At 52.9% G+C, this 22,417-nt stretch overlaps 2 protein-coding genes across 2 annotated transcripts; both read right to left on the bottom strand.

Moving 5' to 3' along the window:
- Positions 1-11,406: 11,406 nt before the first annotated feature.
- LOC128503782 (galectin-4-like) lies at positions 11,407-16,254 on the bottom strand. Its single transcript, XM_053473974.1, has 10 exons — positions 16,185-16,254; positions 15,617-15,705; positions 14,169-14,376; positions 13,850-13,984; positions 13,597-13,632; positions 13,169-13,210; positions 12,990-13,016; positions 12,446-12,534; positions 11,997-12,162; positions 11,407-11,601 (listed from the first exon to the last, which is right to left on the bottom strand). The coding sequence occupies exons 1-10, from the start codon at positions 16,227-16,229 to the stop codon at positions 11,455-11,457; spliced, it is 984 nt and encodes a 327-aa protein (XP_053329949.1). The 5' UTR covers positions 16,230-16,254; the 3' UTR covers positions 11,407-11,454.
- Positions 16,255-18,570: 2,316 nt separating this feature from the next.
- ECH1 (enoyl-CoA hydratase 1) lies at positions 18,571-22,342 on the bottom strand. Its single transcript, XM_053473976.1, has 10 exons — positions 22,212-22,342; positions 21,320-21,482; positions 20,899-20,987; positions 20,655-20,779; positions 20,338-20,386; positions 20,197-20,261; positions 19,690-19,760; positions 19,368-19,439; positions 18,942-19,092; positions 18,571-18,853 (listed from the first exon to the last, which is right to left on the bottom strand). Exons 1-10 carry the CDS (start codon positions 22,246-22,248, stop codon positions 18,749-18,751), a joined length of 927 nt encoding a protein of 308 aa, XP_053329951.1. The 5' UTR covers positions 22,249-22,342; the 3' UTR covers positions 18,571-18,748.
- Positions 22,343-22,417: the final 75 nt, after the last annotated feature.

Here is a 22,417-nt window from a genome sequence, read left to right as displayed (position 1 = left end):
AGATCTGAAATGGAAAGTTACCGGCAGATCCCTCCAATTATCCGATCATCGTAATTACCCCACGGGAGATATTTACCAAACGCGCCTCGGAAACCCCACGCCGCGGGTCACGTGCGGCTCGCTGTCTGTCCACCGGGAGCTCCGCCGCACAGGTGTCAGCGGCAAATAACTACTATTACAGCTTCTGCCATCGCAGGGGATCTGCCCCGGCAGTGAAAGGGTCATCTCGGTGGCTTCTGGTGAATACGGCAGTGAAAGGGTCCCGTGCGATGACTATATATATATAATGGGGTTTATTCTTATTATTGGGGGGGGTACCTGATAATTTCCCGGAGCAAATACTGAGATCCCCGCCCCCGAGAGCCGGCATTGGCCCCGAGCCGGGGGACACTGATGAGCCGTCGGTGACATCATACGTGACTGTATTACAGCAAACTAAACGGTAAAGCGCATGGGCGCGGTGGGCCTGCCTGGGCATGATGGGAGTTGTAGCGTTTCGCTGGCTCGCAGTCTGTGCTTTTATCGGTTCGGCCGAAGTCCCCCTGGGCGGTTCTGATAACGGCCGTTTTACGACCGGGGGACTGCTGTGCACGGGAAGGGATCGGGTTCGTTGGTCGATACCACGCGAGATCCACGTAGCACGCGCCGTGTCACTTATAGTCTATATGGAGGGGGCAGCCGGGGCCCCCACTTACCGGCCGGTACCGGCCCTGCTTTTCCAGGGGCCCAGGGCAGTAGTTACTGGCGCAAGTAAACAAATGCAGGGACTGGTCCTGTAAGCTGGGGACAGGTGTCTGCTATGACATCAGGTGATTAAAGCCCGGCGCTCGCTCTCACCTCATAAAATACATAATCTGCTGCCCGGCCCGTAAACCCAGCACATAAAACACAGTAAAGGAGTAGTTGATACTATGAAATGCTCCTACACCCCATAAACTGTCTGATTCAATCATCCAGCCACAGATACGCCCCCCCCGCCATTAAAGCTGCCGTCCCACTCCCTCAACTTAACCCTTTAGTAAGTAAAAGCACCGTCCCTGGTCCCAGTGAATGACCCCGACCCGTCCGCGTTCAGTATTTTTTACTGGGAACACTAAATTGTCACGTGACGCAAAAAATTCATTGATATGTTGTTACCATAGAAACGCAAAACACTTTGTAAACATTTCAGCGTATCGCGTGATTTGGGGAGTGGAACAGCAGCTTTAAATGTGTGAATTATTATTTATTATTTAATAATATTATAGATCTCATAAAATGTCACAAACTGTCCCCCCCACACACAGGAAGCCCCCCCAATACCAAACGAGGGGTTAATTGGGGAGTAAAATCTCTTCTGAATTCGCTAATCAGTAAGAAGTGAAATGGGGTGAGATTCGGGGGAGACGTCTTACAGGAGACCGGAATCTAACGCTAGAGGATCAGACGCTGAGATGGAAAGTTTTACTTCATTGAGATAGATGCGTGGAACCGCCTCCCAGCAGAGGTGGTAGAGGGTAATACAGTGAGGGGATTAAACATGCATGGGATAGACATACGGCTCCTGAATCTAAAACGAAACCAACGACTGAACAGTCAGACTAGACGGGGGCCGCATTGGGGGCCGGAGTCCGGGTCATGGGTCCCGGTTCTGGGGGGGTGATGAAGGTTACTGCTGGTTTTATCCCATTATTTGCCCCGTCTGGTCTCCAGGGGGGGGGATGGGGGGATGTTTACCTCCAGTTGCCGTTTAAAGCTCCGCCGGCTGCTTCCTCCACTCCAAGCAAACAAAACCTGTTTATTGTCAGCAGCTTCGCTCCCTTTACCCGCCTCCCAGCCCCCACCTTTACCCGCTCCTCGGCGCCCCCCCCTTTACCCGCCTCCCAGCCCCCCCTTTACCCGCTCCTCGGCGCCCCCCCTTCACCCGCTCCCCGACACTCTCTCCCCCTTTACCCGCTCCCCGGTGTGCGTTCCGCATGTTTTGTGGCTTTGCAGTAACCCTTTAACTACCTCGAACAGTAGGTATCGGTGCAGACGTGTTCACCGTTGCTATGGTTACATCACTCCGGTAATCAGCCGGAGCGGCGCTTTTGTTGGTATGTCCGGTTCTGTAAGTTTATTTAAGGCGGCTTTACCTCCTCTGTCTAATTGCGGATCACAACCGGCGACTGCTGTTCATGTAAACATAGAATCTGATAAGAACCGTTCAGCTCGTCTGGTCTGGAAGTTTACCTCGTGCCCTCGACGCAACGATCACGTCGCAGGGTGTTTATTTTACTTCACTGGGGGAGTGGTAGATACGTGGAACAACCTCCCAGCAGAGGTGGTAGAGGGTAACACAGTGAGGGGATTAAACATGCATGGGACAGACATACGGCTCCTGAATCGAGACCCACGACTGATTAAGGTTTGAGTCTTTACAGCAGGAGAAACGGGGGCCGGATGGGGCCGATCTAGATTGGTGTTAAGGGCCGGGAGGCTCCGCCCGCCCCCGCGTCTTGTCGCCCCGTTTCAGGATATTTCCGATTGTTTCATACTGAGGATTATTAAAATTGTTTACTTTTTGTTCTCGGCGTTGTGTGGCCCCTGAGGAGCCGTGGCCCCCATCTGCCGCTCTTCATGGCGTGATCCCCCCATCTGATGGCCCCCGTCTGCCGCTCTTCATGGCGTGATCCCCCCCATCTGATGGCCCCCGTCTGCCGCTCTTCATGGCGTGATCCCCCCATCTGATGGCCCCCGTCTGCCGCTCTTCATGGCGTGATCCCCCCATCTGATGGCCCCCGTCTGCCGCTCTTCATGGCGTGATCCCCCCATCTGATGGCCCCCGTCTGCTGCTCTTCATGGCGTGATCCCCCCATCTGATGGCCCCCGTCTGCCGCTCTTCATAGCGTGATCCCCCCATCTGATGGCCCCCGTCTGCCGCTCTTCATGGCGTGATCCCCCCATCTGATGGCCCCCGTCTGCCGCTCTTCATAGCGTGATCCCCCCATCTGATGGCCCCCGTCTGCCGCTCTTCATGGCGTGATCCCCCCATCTGATGGCCCCCGTCTGCCGCTCTTCATGGCGTGATCCCCCCATCTGAGGGCCCCCGTCTGCCGCTCTTCATGGCGTGATCCCCCCATCTGATGGCCCCCGTCTGCCGCTCTTCATGGCGTGATCCCCCCATCTGATGGCCCCCGTCTGTCGCTCTTCATGGCGTGATCCCCCCATCTGATGGCCCCCGTCTGACACTTTGTGTCGTGTGCGTGGGATCTGTCCCGTCACCTTCGCCCCCCCCCAGCCGGTCCTCGCCGTGTCCCCGTGTTTAGCACCCCACGGTGTTTAGCGCCCGTGGCGTGTAGCCGTGACGGCCCCTCGGCACATGCAGAGCGTGTTTGTTTTGGCGTGGAGTCGGGGAACACGCAGGGCGGACTTTGATCCCAAACGGAAATCTGTCTGGATCTCGCCGCGGAGACTCAGGAGTCACGTTACCCACGAAGCCCGTCCAGGTACGTCACGTGCGGGGCCGGTGATGGGGGGGCGGGGGCCGGTAACGGCACGGATGACGTGCAGAGGATTTGGTGCAATTATTTCTATTTTTGGCACAATCCTGTAATTATAGAATGTAACGTGATGAGGGCGGCTGCCGCCCGGCAGATCAACGCCTCTCCCGCCGTGGCGCCCGATACCTCTCCCCCCCCATCACTCCCTTATTTAACCGCTAAGATGCCACACAAAACACAGCTAGGAAATGAGAACAACAGGGCAGTTGGTAAGTATGAGTCTGCCTCCCAGGAGAGGTGGCCCCAGGCGTTTAAATGCAGTAAGCATTAAAAGTTCCGTCTGATCTGCCTCTAGGCTGGGTGTATGTTGGAGAATTGCCCTCGTGTGTAACCCTGTGCCTTTTTATGTTGCAGGAATGCCCCGTCGGGTGCAGCAATGAGAGAACAGGACAACAGCTGCCCCAGCCAGCCCGCAACTAACTGCCCCGCGCAGTCCTCTCCCCCCTCTCCACCAACTCCTAACTGCCCCGCGCAGTCCTCTCCCCCCTCTCCACCAACTCCTAACTGCCCCGCAGAGTCCTCTCCACCAACTCCTAACTGCCCCGCACAGTCCTCTCCCCCCACTGCGGACTGCCCCACCGCCCCAACGCCCTTTGCTCCTAACTGCCCCTGCCCTCCTGACACAGCCTCTCTCCCCCCTCCCCTGTCTGAGTTCTCTGTGTCCTCGCTTGCCATTAAATGCCACTTTGGGCTCGGCGCTGACTCGGATGGCCCCTCGAATGGCCCTTGTGACCCCCCCTCTGTTGCCCCCCATCACCCCAAGCTGATCTGCTTGTCTGTGTCGAGGAGTGACTTGATCTGCCCTCCTAATACATTGAAGACCCCCAAGAGCCCCCATTACTGCCCCATTAACAGAGCCCCAAACTCTCAGACCCCCTCTACTTACCCCTCCCCCCCTACACCCCACCCAACTATCCCTCCTACCAACCAGGATCTGCCCTTCCCCTCAGGACTTCCTCTGCCCCCTCGCTCCCCCACTCGCTCCCCCAGTGACTCACCTGACATCTGCGTACCCACCTCCACCCACAACTCTCCTCTCCCCCAACCCAGGGACTCATCGTTTGCCCCATCACCCCCTACTCTCCTTCCCCTCGCCTCTCATGCCTCACCCCACGGACTCCCTGCAGCGGCCTCCTGCCCCTGGGCTGCCATACCAGGTGGGACCCCGGGGTACTTTACATTTCCTGAAGGACAGGAGGAGCCCCCGAGTGTCTGGTGAGTGTGATTAAAGTCCCTCCGCCTCTCATATACCCCCTTGGGGGGGCACTGACCGGGGGGGGGGTAATATTTTACTGCTCAGCAACGATGGCTCCCCCCGCAGGATGGCGCAGGACGGCCGGCTCGGCGAGCGGTTCCTGGACTCTCTCGGTCACCTGGAGGATTGGATCCAGCGGATCCGGGTTACACCGGCGCTTCCCGACCCGACGCCGATTCCGCACCAAGACGCCAAACAGGCCCTGAGGGCCTACGAGGTAAAGCGTGGCTGCCCCGGGGGAGGTGGTCGTCTGTATCTAGCGGAGATCACCTCCAGGTCTGTCTGTCTGATTTGATCGTCTCTCCTCCCTGTCTCGCTGACTCTCCCCCCTCTCCATCTCACCGCTTCTCCCCTTCCTCCCGTCTGCCCCATGTAGGTCCTGCTCGGCGAGATGCGGGACAGACTGCTGGATCTGGAGACGCTGAACAGACAGTACTGGAGTCTCACGCAGACCCCCCAGCAGAGAGGTCTCCTCGGTCTCCTCCGAAACAGGATGCAGGATCTGAACCAGTTCTGGGACCATCTGTACTGGGAGGCGGACACCAAGTACCGGGCACTAAAGGTATCTGCCTGCGGTAGGAGCCCCGGGGGTATATACGATGTATATATATATATACCACGCCCTGGAGGCTAATGCTGCGCATGTCTGTGTTCGTCACAGCTCCGGGTCCAGCAGCGAGAGGAGTTCGACGTGGATCGGGAGAGTGTGCAGCTATGGCTGAGCGAGATGGACCAGGGGCTGAGCAGCGTGGAGTACATCAGCCAGGGGAACCCGTCCGACAAGATACTCCAACTGCAGGTGCCCCAAATACCCCGCATCCTCTACTAAAACTGCCCCAAATACCCCGCATCCTCTACTAAAACTGCCCCAAATACCCCTCTCCCCGATACTGCCCCGGCGTTGAGCGCGTTGCCCCGTGTCCGTTGCAGGCGTTCCTGGAGGACGTGCGCAGGAACATGCAGCGCATGGAGCAGCTGTTTGCCCGCAGCGACCTCCTGATGCAGGAGAGTCACCCCCGCGACGCGCAGGTTCTGGAGGAGGAGATGACGGAGTTGGGGCGATTCTGCCACGAGATCTTCAGCCACCTCTCCCGCCTGCAGAAGCGGCTCGTGAGCACCAGGCTGGTGAGTCCCCCCCCCCCCGACACGCTGCGGGGTCGCTCTCCTCGCCCGTCACGGGTGTGATGTCATCCAGCGCCCGCAAAACACGAACCGCACGTTCACAGGGGAAGAACACGAACCGCTGGGGCCGCACATCCATCATATCTATCATATCATATGTGTCGCCCCGCATCATATCTATCATATCATATGTGTCGCCCCGCATCATATCTATCATATCATATGTGTCACCCCGCATCATATCTATCATATCATATGTGTCGCCCCGCATCATATCTATCATATCATATGTGTCGCCCCGCATCATATCTATCATATCATATGTGTCACCCCGCATCATATCTATCATATCATATGTGTCACCCTGCATCATATCTATCATATCATATCTATCATATCATATGTGTCACCCCGCATCATATCTATCATATCATATCTATCATATCATATGTGTCGCCCCGCATCATATCTATCTTATAATATGTCACCCCGCATCATATCTATCATATCATGTGTCACCCCGCATCATATCTATCATATCATATGTGTCACCCCGCATCATATCTATCATATCATATGTGTCATCCCACATCATATCTATCATATCATATGTGTCACCCCGCATCATATCTATCATATCATATGTGTCACCCCGCATCATATCTATCATATCATATGTCACCCCGCATCATATCTATCATATCATATGTGTCGCCCCGCATCATATCTATCATATCATATGTCACCCCGCATCATATCTATCATATCATATCATCCAGCGCCCGCAAAACACGAACCGCACGTTCACAGGGGAAGAACACGAACCACTGGGGCCGGCTGCGTGTCACCACGCATCATATCTATCATATCATATGTGTCACCCCGCATCATATCTATCATATCATATGTGTCGCCCCGCATCATATCTATCATATCATATGTGTCACCCCGCATCATATCTATCATATCATATGTGTCGCCCCGCATCATATCTATCATATCATATGTGTCGCCCCGCATCATATCTATCATATCATATGTGTCACCCCGCATCATATCTATCATATCATATGTGTCACCCTGCATCATATCTATCATATCATATCTATCATATCATATGTGTCACCCCGCATCATATCTATCATATCATATCTATCATATCATATGTGTCGCCCCGCATCATATCTATCTTATAATATGTCACCCCGCATCATATCTATCATATCATGTGTCACCCCGCATCATATCTATCATATCATATGTGTCACCCCGCATCATATCTATCATATCATATGTGTCATCCCACATCATATCTATCATATCATATGTGTCACCCCGCATCATATCTATCATATCATATGTGTCACCCCGCATCATATCTATCATATCATATGTCACCCCGCATCATATCTATCATATCATATGTGTCGCCCCGCATCATATCTATCATATCATATGTCACCCCGCATCATATCTATCATATCATATGTGTCGCCCCGCATCATATCTATCATATCATATGTGTCGCCCCGCATCATATCTATCATATCATATGTCACCCCGCATCATATCTATCATATCATATGTGTCGCCCCGCATCATATCTATCATATCATATGTGTCGCCCCGCATCATATCTATCATATCATATGTGTCGCCCCGCATCAAATCTATCATATCATATGTGTCGCCCCGCATCATATCTATCATATCATATGTCACCCCGCATCATATCTATCATATCATATGTGTCATCCCGCATCATATCTATCATATCATATGTCACCCCGCATCATATCTATCATATCATATGTGTCGCCCCGCATCATATCTATCATATCATATGTGTCGCCCCGCATCATATCTATCATATCATATGTGTCGCCCCGCATCAAATCTATCATATCATATGTGTCACCCCGCAGCAGCTATCATATCATATGTGTTGCCCCGCATCATATCTATCATATCATATGTGTCACCCCGCATCATATCTATCATATCATATGTGTCGCCCGGCAGTGGGAGGGACAGACTCCGTGTCGCTGAGCTCTCTTCTGTCTGTCGCCCGTCAGTGGGAGGGGCAGAGTCCGTGTCGCTGAGCTCTCTTCTGTCTGTCGCCCGGCAGCGGGAGGGGCAGAGTCCGTGTCGCTGAGCTCTCTTCTGTCTGTCGCCCGGCAGTGGGAGGGGCAGACTCCGTGTCGCTGAGCTGTCGCTCTCCGTTTCTCCCGAGGTTCTGGAAGACGCTTTCCTGGGTGGGGAGTTTGAAAAGATGTCGAGTGGCTCCTCAGATGTTTTCCTGGAAATGGGCAGTGACGATGAGGAGCGTCCGGAAGTTGCCCTTTCTGCCCCGGGGGTAAATCCGTGCATGGACGGGGCTCCCCCGGGGACTCTGCCCGTGGACTTGGAGTGGGACCCTTTGGGTGATGTTGGAAGATCCAGCTCCAACGATGGCGAGGAGTCGTTCTACACGGCCACGTCAGGTGAGCGAGCGCACGATACCCCCCAAACCTGACGTTTTTTCTATGTCCCCCACTCTCTTTCTGAGGCTCGGGTTCTCCTCCTTGTTCTCCTCTTTTGCCCCATGGCAGCACCCTCTCTCCTCCACATGTACCCCATTCCCCTCCATGCCTATCGCCCAATCTGTGATGCTTTTCTCCGCAGTCCCACGGAAACGTTTACAGACTGGGGGGTCACAGAGCAGCCTGAACTCCCTCCCGTGGACCACCGTCTGTAATGCAGACTCCCGAGTGGGCACAGAACCCCCAAAACACTTTCAGGACCCTCATGTTCCACCATTTGGCCCCCATAACCCGGATGGCGACTGCGAGACCACAGGCTCGACCCTGACCCCAACACAGGTCAGTCTTCCCGCTAAGAGTCTGTCTGTCTGTGGGGGGCTTCAGGGGTGGCCATGGGGGGGGCGGTGTTTGCCCCATTGTTAATGTCCTGTTTGTGCGGCTGTCACTCCTGCAGGTTCTCAGCGATTCTCTGCAAGAGGCCACAGCTGGAAGTGACGTGGACCCCTCGTCGTGTCTGGGTAACTACCCCCCACTGACTGCAACCTCTAGGACTTTAGTGTGTGCGTGGGGTGGGCTGGCTGGGTATAGGATTAGATTGTGGCGTGGCAGCGTGAGTGGGAGCGTGGCAGCGTGAGTGGCAGTGTGAGTGGCAGCGCGAGTGGGAGCGTGGGATTTGGGGTACAGAAAATCCAACACCTCTGTCTCTTAGCCGTGGCTTCTCAGGGGGTCCTCGACGCTCCGCGTGGGACCTGCCATCAGCCCGTGACACTCGGGAGGAGCGAGCTGCCGGTCGCCACGCCGGAGGAGGCTGACGTTATCAGCGGAACATTAAAGCCGAATCCAACCCAACGGAGGCGCCACGGAAAGAAGAAGCTCGTGAAGCAGACAGAGGTTGGTGAACGAGACCCTCAATAAATCTCAGTATGGGGCCACTGATTGAGGGGGGGGATCGGCCCCTCGTCCCACGTGGGGGACACGGAACGTTTTTTTTAATTGACCCCTTTTTTTCTTTTGGTTACAGAACACGAGGGGAAGCCCCGAGGTGTCCATTCTCGTGGACTGCAGGTGGGACGGTGTGGCGGGGACACGACGTGGTGGGGTGCGCGTGACCTCTGACCTTTCAGTCTCTTTCCTCTCTTTAGCAGACAGGACCCGGTTCCCTGCGGCCCCCACGGCCCCGGCAAGGCGTCTCGTGGAGCTCCCCGGTCTCTGGTGACGTGGATTAAGCGCCTGGCGTCTCTCTCCGTCCTGCTTCTGTTGCTGGGGTTGTCTCTCTTTATTTTCCCCGCTAATCGCCCCAAGTGCCCCTCGCAGGGCTTGGCGTGGTCCCTGATGCTATCGTATGTTAACGGCCCTCCTCCCACGTAGTCCACGGCCCGGTGGCCCACGCTCTACAGAATGGAGGTGCCACGGAGTTTCTGCAGGGGGCGTCGAGAAACATTCCCATGTGTGGCCTGGTGGGTCTGTGGGATCCCTCAAGAACGGAGGCAAGAGGGCTGTTGCCCCTGGGGCTGTTCCGAGTGCCAGACGATGGACCACGAGGCGGGTTAGAATAAGATGCGGCACCGGATCCGGCGTGTTTACGGGGCTTGTACGTGGCCGCTCGCTGTACGCGGTTTGTGGTCTGAGGGACGGTATTTATTATCTTTTATTTATTTGGAGCTGACGATGTACTCGGCGCTTCTTACAATAAATATATTCAAGGGGTCTGACCGACTCAGACAGACCGGTACACGAGGTGGCTCGGCTCGGCTCACAAGCTTACAATCTGTATAACTCCGCCTTCTCTCCGCCTTCTCATTGGACTGGCCCCATCCTGCTCATGCTCTGTGGCCCCTGAGGGCAGGTGTTGGGGACGATGTGCACAGAATTGGGGGCTGCAGGTGGGATTTATTTATGTTGCACCCAAAACAACCTAAACCCCCTAATTCTCCATGTCTGATCCTTCAGTCGTTGGTCTCGTCTTAGATTCAGGAGCCCTATGTCTATCCCATGCATGTTTAATACCCTCACTGTATTACCCTCTACCACCTCTGCTGGGAGGCAAAACTCCCTTCCGTTCCATCTCAGTCTCTGACTCTCTAGTGTTGGATTCCGGTCTCTTGTTTAACTTCTCTCCTCCTCTGAAATAAATTTCCCTCCCGTCCTTTATCCCGTTATGTGTTTAAATCTCTCTGCCCTCCCCGCTCCCTCTATTCTCCTCCGTCTCTTTCTCTCTCCCCCATCCCCGTCTCCCCTCCCCCTCCCCGGGCCGGGGGGGGGGGGTATTTAATGTGTGAACCGTTACGGTTTATGTCGCGCAGGACGTTCTGTCATTTAACTTGAAGAACTTTTTTCAGTTTCTGATAATAAAAGATGATTCAAAATATTATGTGGTGTCTGTGATGTATGTTTAATGCGTGTGAGGTATGTATAATGCGTGTGAGGTATGTATAATGCGTGACATGTGATGTATGTATAATGCGTGTGATGTATGTATAATGCGTGTGATGTATGTATAATGCGTGTGATGTGTGTGTGATGTGTGAATAATCCGTGTGATGTGTGTATGATGCGTGTGATGTATGTATAATGTGTGATGTATGTATAATGCGTGACGTGTGATGTATGTATCACACATTCATCCATCCTCTCTCGGGCACCATTAACCCTAGTTGTACCTGTGACACTCCACATACTAACACCATACACTGACACACGCTAACACCATTCACTAAAACACACGTTAACACCATGCACTGACACACACGCACACGCTGTCTCCCTTTTACTTCGCATGGAGCTGCCGCCAACCACCATCAGGGTCACGTAACAGACATTAGTAGACCCTGCTGGGTGCCTCGCTGCCCCTGGGGGGCCGCGTACTCCCACCGTAACCTGCCCTCAATGTGAGCCCCCCGGCCAGAGGTCGGAGGACGTGGGACCCCCACACAGTGGCGGCTATAGGGGGTTCACAGGCTCCGGATATGAAATAACGAGTCCCGGGTAATAACTCACACAGGTTTATTTGAGGTAATCGGCGGGCCGGCCGCTCTCAGACCTGGACGAAGGACAGAATGACGTCTCCTCCGATCTCCAGCCCGTCGATCATCGGGAACGCCTGGAAGCGGTGGGCGAACTCGCAGAGCTGCTGGCCGTTCGTGAAAATCTTATAGCGGAAGTTACCGCAGCGGATGGAGATCTGGGGGATGAGGGAGTAGAAAGGGTTAAATGCAGCTCATTGAGGTTAAACCTCAGGATCCACCGACCTGGGGGGGGTAAGAGTGAGTGATGCTCTGATCACGGGGTGGGGGTCAGAGACGTGGACAATGTTTGCTGTGCCTGTCCCTTTAATTGGAGGACTTAATGAGGACCTTAGGACTTCTGCCGTAAAGCAGTGCACACAGTGTGGTTATGGAGCAGGGGGCGGGGCCAGCGTCACATGACTTCATTTCAGAAATGACATCCCCCTGTAACGTCTCACACAGAGAAGGCAGATCCAGAGACGCGGCAGAGCGGGCACGCCGACGGGGGACGCGGCTGGACGCCCCACCGGGTGCGACAAATGGACACGCAACATGCAAGTCTGATACTAACATCAAAATACTGGCCAGGCACGAAGGGGTTAAAGACCAGCTCTCTTTCTTCGGACCCCCATTCTCCTCCCAGGCAGCTGTTCCTCACCACGGTGCTCTCATACAGGCGAGGGTTAAAATGCAGCGCGATGTCATCGGATGATGTCACTTTGAAATTAATATGGAAACTACAGAGACAGAAAATGTAAACAATATCAACAGGGATATTACACGGGTATGTGGGGGTACCTCTGTATTAGACGGGGTATTTGGGTATCTCTGTACTAGATGGGGTATGTGGGGGTACCGCTGTATTAGACGGGGTATGTGGGGGTATCTCTATTATATGGGGTATTTGGGTATCTCTGTATTAGAAGGGGTATGTGGGGGTATCTCTGTACTAGACTGGGTATGTGGGGGTACCTCTGTATTAGATTGGGTATTTGGGTATCTCTGTATTAAGTCACTTACCTCTGAGCTCCCTCTGGTATGAAGCCTCTGACCACCACGGTCCTTTTGGAAGACAAACCTCCCGGCATCATCCCAAAATACGGCACGGGCTGGAGGAGGAGAGAAGGGGGTGAAACACGAGGGGCAGATGGGGGGTCAGGGGCTGGAGGAGGAGAGAAGGGGGTGAAACACGAGGGGCAGATGGGGGGTCAGGGGCTGGAGGAGGAGAGAAGGGGGTGAAACACGAGGGGCAGATGGGGGGTCAGGGGCTGGAGGAGGAGAGAAGGGGGTGAAACACGAGGGGCAGATGGGGGGTCAGGGGCAGGAGGAGGAGAGAAGGGGGTGAAACACGAGGGGCAGATGGGGGGTCAGGGGCTGGAGGAGGAGAGAAGGGGGTGAAACACGAGGGGGAGATGGGGGGTCAGGGGCAGGAGGAGGAGAGAAGGGGGTGAAACACGAGGGGCAGATGGGGGGTCAGGGGCTGGAAGAGGAGAGAAGGGGTGAAACACGAGGGGCAGATGGGGGGTCAGGGGCAGATGGGGGGGTCGGGGCTGAGGGTACTCACCGGATTGTATGTGGGGAGCCCCATAACCTGAAATGACACAGAAATCCATTTGGAAACACATACATGTAAATACTAAACCTCCCACACGCCACCCTGGGGGCCACACACACGCTTACACGCCAGTCCACGCTCACAGACATACCCTCAGTCATACATACATGCAGGTAGAGGATACTCACGGGTAGGTTGCCAGATGGGTAGCTGGGTAACGGCATTACCCCCTGGGGAGGAGAGAGGGCCCATTAGTTTGTGTTACCCAAATCCCTATTTCCCTGCTGCCCCCGGGGGCTGCCCCTCTACCCTGACAGGGACCCCCGAGCCCTCGCCAGCCGGGGCCATGTGGGCACCTACCAGGACTCCATTCAGATACATCGCCTCACCAAATGCGGGGCAATAGAAGTGATTATATCTCTATATATGTGGGTTTAATCATGCCACATGCCCCAAGTCTTTACCCCTGGGGTAACTGGCTGTTAAATTAAAGATATCCCGTAATAAATCTAGAATTTCCCCACACGTGGCGCCGGAAAATCACGCCGGTGATTGCTGCCCCATACTCTGCCCGGTCCCAGGAGCTGACGCTTAGCTACCCTCCACTGATACTTACCCCATCCTGTGGGTAGGCAGGAAAAGTCATGGCCCCCTGTAAGTGAATAAATCCATGGTGAGGCACGTGGCGCGGCGGGGTGGGGGCTGCCCTTATCTTATCGCAACCCAAATACGTGGACACGTGATATCCGGGCTCATGGCAGTGTTTGCACAAACCACCCCTTATTAATAAACCCTTATTCATCACACCTGCCCTGGCGGGGCTCTTAACCCCACCTAGCTTTGCCCTTCTTGCCCCAGATGCCACTTACCCCTCCCAGGTTTCCACCACCTCCGACGACGCTCAAGGATTGGATGTTGACGTCTCCGTCCACGTGCACGCACTCCACGCGTTCGAAGGGAACCCGATGGCAGTATTCATAAAACGGAGAACCGTTCACGTTTACCTGCGGAAAGAAAGGCCGTGGGTTTGGGGAGAGAGAAAACATGCGCGTCACGGGGGTCCCTCACCCATTCCGCAGAATTAACCCATTACTCCGGGGTCTCGGACATCGGGGGATACATCTTATTGTCGCTGATATGGCAGAGCAGTAATACGTGGCCCAGGAGGTTATTCGTGGTCACCCTCACCTGGTAGCCCCCGGGATTGATGAAGAAGACCAGTTCGAAGTGTCTGCCTTTATGGAACGGGAAACTGTCCCTCTTCTTCTCCTCCGGCCCCCAGGAGCCGTCCTGAAAGCTGTTGAAGACCACTTTGTCCTTCCCATCAAATCGTGGGTTAAAGTGGAGGGCGATGTCTGCGCCGTCATACGGGCCACAGGAGAAGTTCACGGCGAACCTGGCACGGGAATTTACCGAAGAATCGTCGTTAGGGTCCATCCCAGTACGGCCCAGTTTGGGGTCCCCGGTTCTGGTCTGTAATCTCTAGAGCCATCAGCAGGGGGAGCCGGCGAGGGGCGCCACGGCAGATACAGAGATTTATTAAACGCCTCCACTTACTACAGCGAGAACGGCCACGTCCGGTGAGATAATAATCACCGGCCATACTGAGCCACGGCGAAGCAATTGCCGTTTAACCCTCCGATAACCCTCAACATATGAAATGAGTCAAAAATATCATGTGATCTGATATATGAAGGTGGAAAAAATCAAACACAGCAATAAAGAAAAAAAAACCTTTTCAAAATGATTATTATTTTATTTATTTCATTATTAGTTATAATTAAAGGAATTAGTTAATTATTAAAGACTATTGTGACGCTGGCACCTTTTGGAAATGTGGTTTATGATAATGTCTCCTGTTTTGGTACTCATTCAGAAGTCTTTTATTGTAGTTATTTATGTTATTATTATTATTATTAATTATTATATATCATATTTACTTAATTACTACTCCACATGCGTTCAAACAGTTGTAATGAACACATAGTGTTAAATATATCTGTAAAGGTTGTCTGTCTGGTATGAGTTTCAGTTTGTATCAGGGGGATCTGGACACATTTCTGATAGGGAAGCTTAATTGATCCTTATTGTTCAATTGCGCTAACCTTAATTGGCTGCCAGACGGTATTCGAGCAGCGATTCCAGCTGTGATACATCAGGCAGGAACGCACCAATGAGGACGCTCAGATATCATTAAATCAGAAAGGATCCTGAGACTGGGGTAAAATCCCTGAAAATCTGGCAATTCACCCCTAGGCCCAGAGACTGGGGTAAAAACCCTTAGATTCTGCCCATTCACTCTGAGATCCTGAAATTGGGGTAAACTGATGATTTCCTGGAATTATAGCTCACGCCGTGTCACCTGTGCCCACAGTGACTGTCCCGTCGCGTGTTAAATACATGCACATCCAGCTTCATATCAGCAATATGGCTGGCCTAGTGCACATGTGAGTGACACACGTGTTACATGTATTGCACCCATGATGTCAATGTGTAACCTTCAGGTCAGAGTTTGCCCTGCTGGCCCTTCTATCAGACACAATAAACTGATTTATAACCAGATTTATGGTCACCCCTCCATCCCTTGAGTTATTAACCCTTTGGAAGTAATACCTGCGCTAGGGGCGGATTCTTACCTGGTGACGTGATGGGGAACCTCTCCCTGAATATACACAGACATCCCAGGACGGAGACCCCCATAGATTGGGCTTCGGAATGGGATTGGCTGGGGGGACAAAACACAATATGAAGATCAGAGAAAAGGGAGAGAACACGTCGGGGAAAAAGAGCAGGAAGAGGAGAGGGTGGTATATATCGTTAAATCAGCGAGCACCCCCTGTATAGTTAAATCAAGAAGCCGGCCCCCTGTATAATGTATAGTTAAATCAGTGACCCGGCTGCGGTATAATGTATAGTTAAATCAATGAGGTGCCCTTTATAATGTGTAGTCAAATCAGTGAGATGCCCTGTATAATGCATAGTCAAATCAGTGAGATGCCCTGTATAATGTACAGTTAAATCAGTTTTTATAGAAAGCATGACTGGGCAGGAGGTGAAGCTGTTCTGAATGGAGTCACCTGTATTCAAGCAGGGATTCCAGCTGTAGAATAGCAGGGAGAAAAGCACCAATCTGCCCTGCAGTGTGGTGTATTAATGCATGCCAGTTTAAAGTGCCGACGCGGACGCCCTAGGGGGTCCACTTACCGGATTGTAGAGGGGCTGAAAACCAGGAGCTGGAACGAACGCCATGTCTGTGGGTAACTGTGTGCACAGTATAGAGGCTTCAGCCTTTATATACAGATAAGGCGAGGCGGGGCAAGTGGCCAACTGCACCCGCTACCTTTAACCCCCAGTCCCCATCCTTGGGCAACAAGTGACTCCTTAGAGCAAACACCACACACTATGTGTGACAGCATCGCACACAAAACGCAGCGTCACACAACTGATAAAAAAATGGAAAGGTGGCGAGATTTTTACCGACGCTCTGGAAACCGAGTCAGCGGAAAAAAAGCTTCCAGCCTCAGTCCGAACAACTGCGAGGCTTCTTGCACCATGCGCTGGGCAGTGGTGTGCGTGCCTTTCTGGACAGTTAAAGAGGGTAACAAATACCCCCTCGACAGTGGCATAACTGCAGAGCTCGCAACTGTGACCCCTGAGACCACTTGTCCGCCCTCTCCCTGCACACCAGGGGCCCGCAGCTTACCTCTCTGGCCCTCGCACGCTGCGTTCCGGCTTTCCCGACACTGGTCCAAAATTATTCACAAGAGGCTGGACGGGGACCTGTCCAGGTCAGACTGGCCCTTTATGAAAAATCTTGGACTGGCATGGGGAGGCAGGAACACAGTGCGGTCATGTCACATTACGTGATCCTGTGGTACTGGAGAGGTAAGCTGCGTGTGAGGTAAGGAGGGCGCAAGAGAGAGTTTGTTAGAATGAATGTTAGAACGAGAAGGTATGTGTAAGTGTCGCTGTTAGCATGGATATTTAAGATGGCACAGGCAGGCTGTTTTGGTGGATTGGTAAGGGGCAAAGATGGGACAGGCAGACTGGGGGCCCTGACAAGCTGATTAGTGAAATTATTATCTTTTATTTATATAGCGCCAACAGTTTACGCAGTGCTTCTTACAATACATAAATTCAAGGGGTCTGACAAGACGAGAATGGACAGAATAAGACAAAACGATACATTCGGTGGAGAGACTCGGCTCGCAAGCTTACAGTCTTGAGGGAAAGGGACAACAAACATAAGGCACAGAGACGTGTGAGAGGTAGTGTGGGGGGGGGTCACAGAGACGGGTGAGAGGTAGTGTGGGGGGTCACAGAGACGGGTGAGAGGTAGTGTGGGGGGGTCAGAGACAGGTAGTGTGGGGGGGGTCACAGAGACGGGTGAGAGGTAGTGTGGGGGGGTCACAGAGACGGGTGAGAGGTAGTGTGGGGGGGTCACAGAGACAGGTGAGAGGTAGTGTGGGGGGTCACAGAGACGGATGAGAGGTAGTGTCGGGGGTCACAGAGACAGGTGAGAGGTAATGTGGGGGGGCACAGAGACAGGTGAGAGGTAGGGCAAGGAAGTTATGGTGCGGCTTCTCTGAAGAAGTGGGTTTTGAGATGTTTCCCGAATGTTGGCAGGGAGAGTGGCACTGACAAGCTGTTTGAGGGAAAAATAATTTTGTCATAGCACTGGAAGGATTAATGTTTAAGGCCATCCAGTTTGGAGCCCCTGGGAGCCACAAACAAATCTGAAATCGGCCCTCGGGCTGCAGCAAAGACTGGATTAAATCGACAATTTCCCTGTGTGTGTGGGTGTGTGTGGCAGGGCCCGGCCCCAAAGAGCCTTATCATTTATAAATGCATCCTTATCTGCAAGGAGAGGCCAAGAAATGGGACTCCCAGGTGGAAAGAGGAACCATTTCTTGGATAAAGTACACGGGACCTTCCTCTGATAAAGCAATAAAGCGTTCAGAGTAACCTGGGAGCGGCAGGACTTCTCCAGCCACTAATTACAGCCTCCAATCTCTTTATCTCCCACTTCGTACATTTAACACTTACATCTCCGGGATGGAGGCTTCACGTCAATATCAGCCTCTAAAAACAGCCAGCCTCCTGCACCAAGCTACTCAGTGCTGGCCTCCCACCTCCCACGAGATACGCCGTACAATGAGACTCCTATTCTTACATCAGCAAAGTTGTCACAACAGTCCCCCTGTCAGGCTACTTTACTTCTTTATAATGAATTGTGAACCCAATTGTCCACTTGTGTTTCAAACAACCAATCAATAGCAAGAATTGTTGCACGCTGAAGGAGGAGGAGAGCAACAGCTTCTACCCCAGGTAAGTACTCAAGGCACACATCAATATGCATTCTCCATTAGCAAAGCTGTCAGGGGCAGTAAATTGTCCCTTTAATACCCCAGGGCGGGAGATACCTGGTTGATCCTGCCAGTAGCATACGCCTTGCGCATGTAACTAGACACGCCTGGTACAGTGAAACTGCGCACAGCTCATTAAATCGGTTATGGTCACAGTACGAAGACGTGCGTTTAGGTCACGGAGAGTATTGGAATAGAGAGACAGCCATCAACAAAACTGTGCGGACTGGTCAGAAGGAAAAACTTTTAATCAGAAACACCTCCTACAAATATCACTTAGCCGCAAGTCAGAGGTCCCGGCCTGGAATACAAGCGAGACTGAACGCACCGGGGCGGTCTGATTCCGGGTTCCGGGTGATCAGGGGTCCGTCCCCTGACTCCACTAAAAAGTGCAAACGGCTCCTATAACTTTGAAAATGTCACTTCTTTTAGCGGTTTTCTCTCCATGGCGGCCTGGGCGGATTTCAGCAGATCTTCGGACTGCAACATGCTCATGTTCCAACACGCCTGTAACACACAGAGGACACGTTAATAGCCCCCAGGGGTCAAAGGAGCTGCACGGGGTGAGCAAGATGTCTGCGTGATGCTCTCTCACCATGTAGTTCAGACTCTCCTCCACCGAGTGGTCTCGGGAATACAGCAGGTTCACTTTAGTTCCCTGAACGGCGATGGGGCTCTTACTGGCGATTTCAGCGGCCAGGTCAAACGCACCCTGGAGCAGGCTGGCCTTATCGGGGAAAACACGGCTGAAAGAGAGGGTAATTAATGTGGGAACTTGCTAATTTCATATATAGCACCATCATATTGAGCAGTGCTGTACAGTTACATCTATAAACTTGATAACCATTAGCAGCTGTGCACGAAATAAGTAGGATTAGTGGATACGCTGTACAGATATATCCCCGGAGAGAAAAAAAGTACAGCTACTGTACAGTGTGCTCCGTACACACACACACACATCTATACACACACACACACACACACATCTATACACACACACACCATAATCGCACGCCGCTACCTGACAAATCCGCTGCTTTGGGCTTCATCCGACATCATCTTTCGAGCGGTTAAGGCCAGTTCGTTAACCAGGCTACAGGGGAGAGCAGGTTAGGAGCATTAAATGACCGTCCACAGCACCAACCAGACCCCCCCTCCCACCACAGCACCCCCCTCTGGCCTACACAACATTCGCCACTAACTTACCCAACCCCACACTGTGCTGTTACCCAGGTCACCCTCTCTGACGTTGTGTCAGTTCGGGTATAAGCAGACAGTAACATTCATATCTATGGGAATCCTACCCATCTAGCCCCCATATTAAGGGTATTGTGTCCCAGTACCTTCTGCTTCCAATGATCTGCGGAAGTCTCTGTAGCGTCCCGACATCAGCCGCCAGACCGATGTCCACCTCCTACAGGGGGGGGGGTGTTATTTTATTCAGAAATATTACATGCTGGGGCAACAGGCATCCTCCTGGCTGTATATTAACGCAGCCATTAATCCTTAACAAAAAAACTCATCACAGATCAAACAGGGACATTTCAACCCCAAACGTGTCATCAGTAACACAGGGGGCAGAATATTGGGGTGCGCACTGGCTGTCTGTACCACAGTACTGAGTAATAAGAGAATAAGATATCGGAATAAATCAGATCGTAGGATCATCCTCACGGTTCCCAGAAAACGTCAGCCCTGTTACCCCCCCCCACACTTACAACCGCTCCCTTCCTACCCCAATGCTGCCGTGTATATAAGGAGACCCTCAGTGACAGGATACGGCAGCGTAATAACCCTGGATGCCGATTGCTCACGTGCTTCCCATCGTCTAATCAGAATCCAGGCTTTACCTTAACTTGGAACCAGGCATCCTGCGCGCAGTAGCGGATGTCACACGCAGAGACAAGATCCACTCCTACAAAGACACGGTTACAGCGTGAGGCACGTCTGCATGCGTTAGCCACAAGTGCCCCTTCTCCACACAGCCTCACCTCCTCCAATGCAGCCTCCGTGTACCGCGGCGATCACAGGCTTTGGGCACTGGGGAGGAAATAAAAAGATGTCACTTGGCTCCCAGGCTCACTTTACTGCTTATTTTCACCAATCATCCTCTTACCCGCTGTACAGCGCTGCAGAATATGATGGCGCTATAACAATAATTCCAAAATATTTTCTCCCACCAAGTTGCGCGACGATAGAGGCAGTTCTGGGTTCTTCTGATTTACTGGTACGTTTAGAAGCGCGTGCCGGAAGCACCAATCAGAGATGCGGGGGCGTGGCTTATTACAGAATCTGGCATCTCACTCACTTTTTCGATGATGGAGAAGGACTCCTGGTACTCCGATATCTTCTTTCGGATCTCCCAGGCGACTCTGGCCGGATCGGTGTCCTGCGGACGTATGAAGTCACTCCCCAAATCCATCAAATCGATTCCTATTCGCAAAAAAAAATAAAAAATAAATAAATAAATCTTCACACAACCCTCAGCCGTCCCCCACAGACCACGCGCGCCTCCCCTCTCCACGCGTGTAATTTACAGACACCGCACATACCAGATGTGAACATCTTCCCGGCGCCAGAAATCACGGCCACTCTACAATTAGCATCCTCTGCGATGGCGCGAAAGCAAACGACCATCTCCCTGCGGAACGCGACGACAGCAAAAGTCACCAGGCATCGGTAAAGCGAGTGCGCGAGAGCCAGTGAGCCCGGCGTGTGAGGTGCGACTGCGTGTCAGTATAGTGCGCGTGTCTGAGAGCTAGAATTGGTGTGTTGAGTGTCAGTATGGCGTTAGCGCGGCGTGTGTGTGTACAGTGCACCCAACAGCTGGCGTGCTGGGAGTCAGTATAGCGTGTGTGCCCAGTGTGTACGGTGTGAATGTGTGTCAGTACAGTGTGTGCCTGGGTGTCAGTACCGACAGCGTGCGTGCCCCACAGCTAGTGACCCCGGGGTGAGTGGAATTGCCCCACTTACCTCCAGAAGCTCTTATTCATGGCATTTCGTTTCTCGGGGCGGTTTATCTCCACGTGTAGGACGTGATCTCCTTCCGCTGTGACTTTCAGCGTCTCGTATTGATACTTGGCTGATTCTGCCCCGGACGCCATGCCCCGGACTGCCAGGACAGCTCCGCGGAGATCTGATAATCACAAAGTAAACTTTACACACGCTCACGGTACCCTGAACACACAAGTGGGGTGTCCTCTCCCCTTAATGTATAATGTTTGGGGGTGATGGGGATTAATCTGTCTCCTTTTCCTGCAAAACCTCAAGTTCGCCTCGTTCTGTCTCTGAATGCTCAGACTCTGTATCCCTCAGGCGGTATCCGGGCAAAGTTCAGCGTGATAAAGGGTGTGTGTGCGTGTTTGTGTGTTAGCAAAACATCCACCTCATACTACACTATACAGAGTGTTGTCCTCTGAGGCCTTATACACTATACAGAGAGCTGGGCTCTCCTCTGGGACCCTATACACTATACAGAGAGCTGGGCCCCATGCCTGTCCTCTGGGACCCTATACACTATACAGAGAGCTGGGCTCTCCTCTGGGACCCTATACACTATACAGAGGGCTGGGCCCCATGCCTGTCCTCTGGGGCCCTATACACTATACAGAGAGCTGGGCCCCATAGCAGTCTTTAGAAACATTCTATACACTATATAGAGAGCTGAGACCCACATACCTCCCCCACAGAGCCTTTATACTCCATACAGAAACCTGGGGCCACACACCTGTCCTCAGGGGCTCCTGTGTCCTGAGCAGGGACCCTATGACTCTCTTGAGAAGCCTCTACACATTACACCGCAGCCGGGGGCCCGTATCTCTCCCCAAGGGCCCTACTCACTAAACAGAGAGCTGGGTCCCCATACCTCTCCTCAGGAGCCCCCTCACCGCTGCTGCAGCCATCAGAAGTCCTGTCACAACTACAGGTCAGCGTCTGGTCACGGCCATGTTATGGCTGGCAGCTAGAAACTCACTTCCAGTCACGTGACTTCACAGCCATTAACGAGTCTGCCAACCACAAGATGGCCGACCCAATGACACACATCCGGTTCCGCACACAGATCTACGGTAA

The sequence above is a fragment of the Spea bombifrons genome, chromosome 8 (genome assembly GCF_027358695.1).
Source record: "Spea bombifrons isolate aSpeBom1 chromosome 8, aSpeBom1.2.pri, whole genome shotgun sequence".
In the NCBI taxonomy this organism is placed as follows: Eukaryota; Metazoa; Chordata; class Amphibia; order Anura; family Pelobatidae; genus Spea; species Spea bombifrons.
The sequence above is the reverse complement of the archived record's forward strand: the minus strand, read 5'-3'. Positions and strand labels throughout refer to the sequence as shown.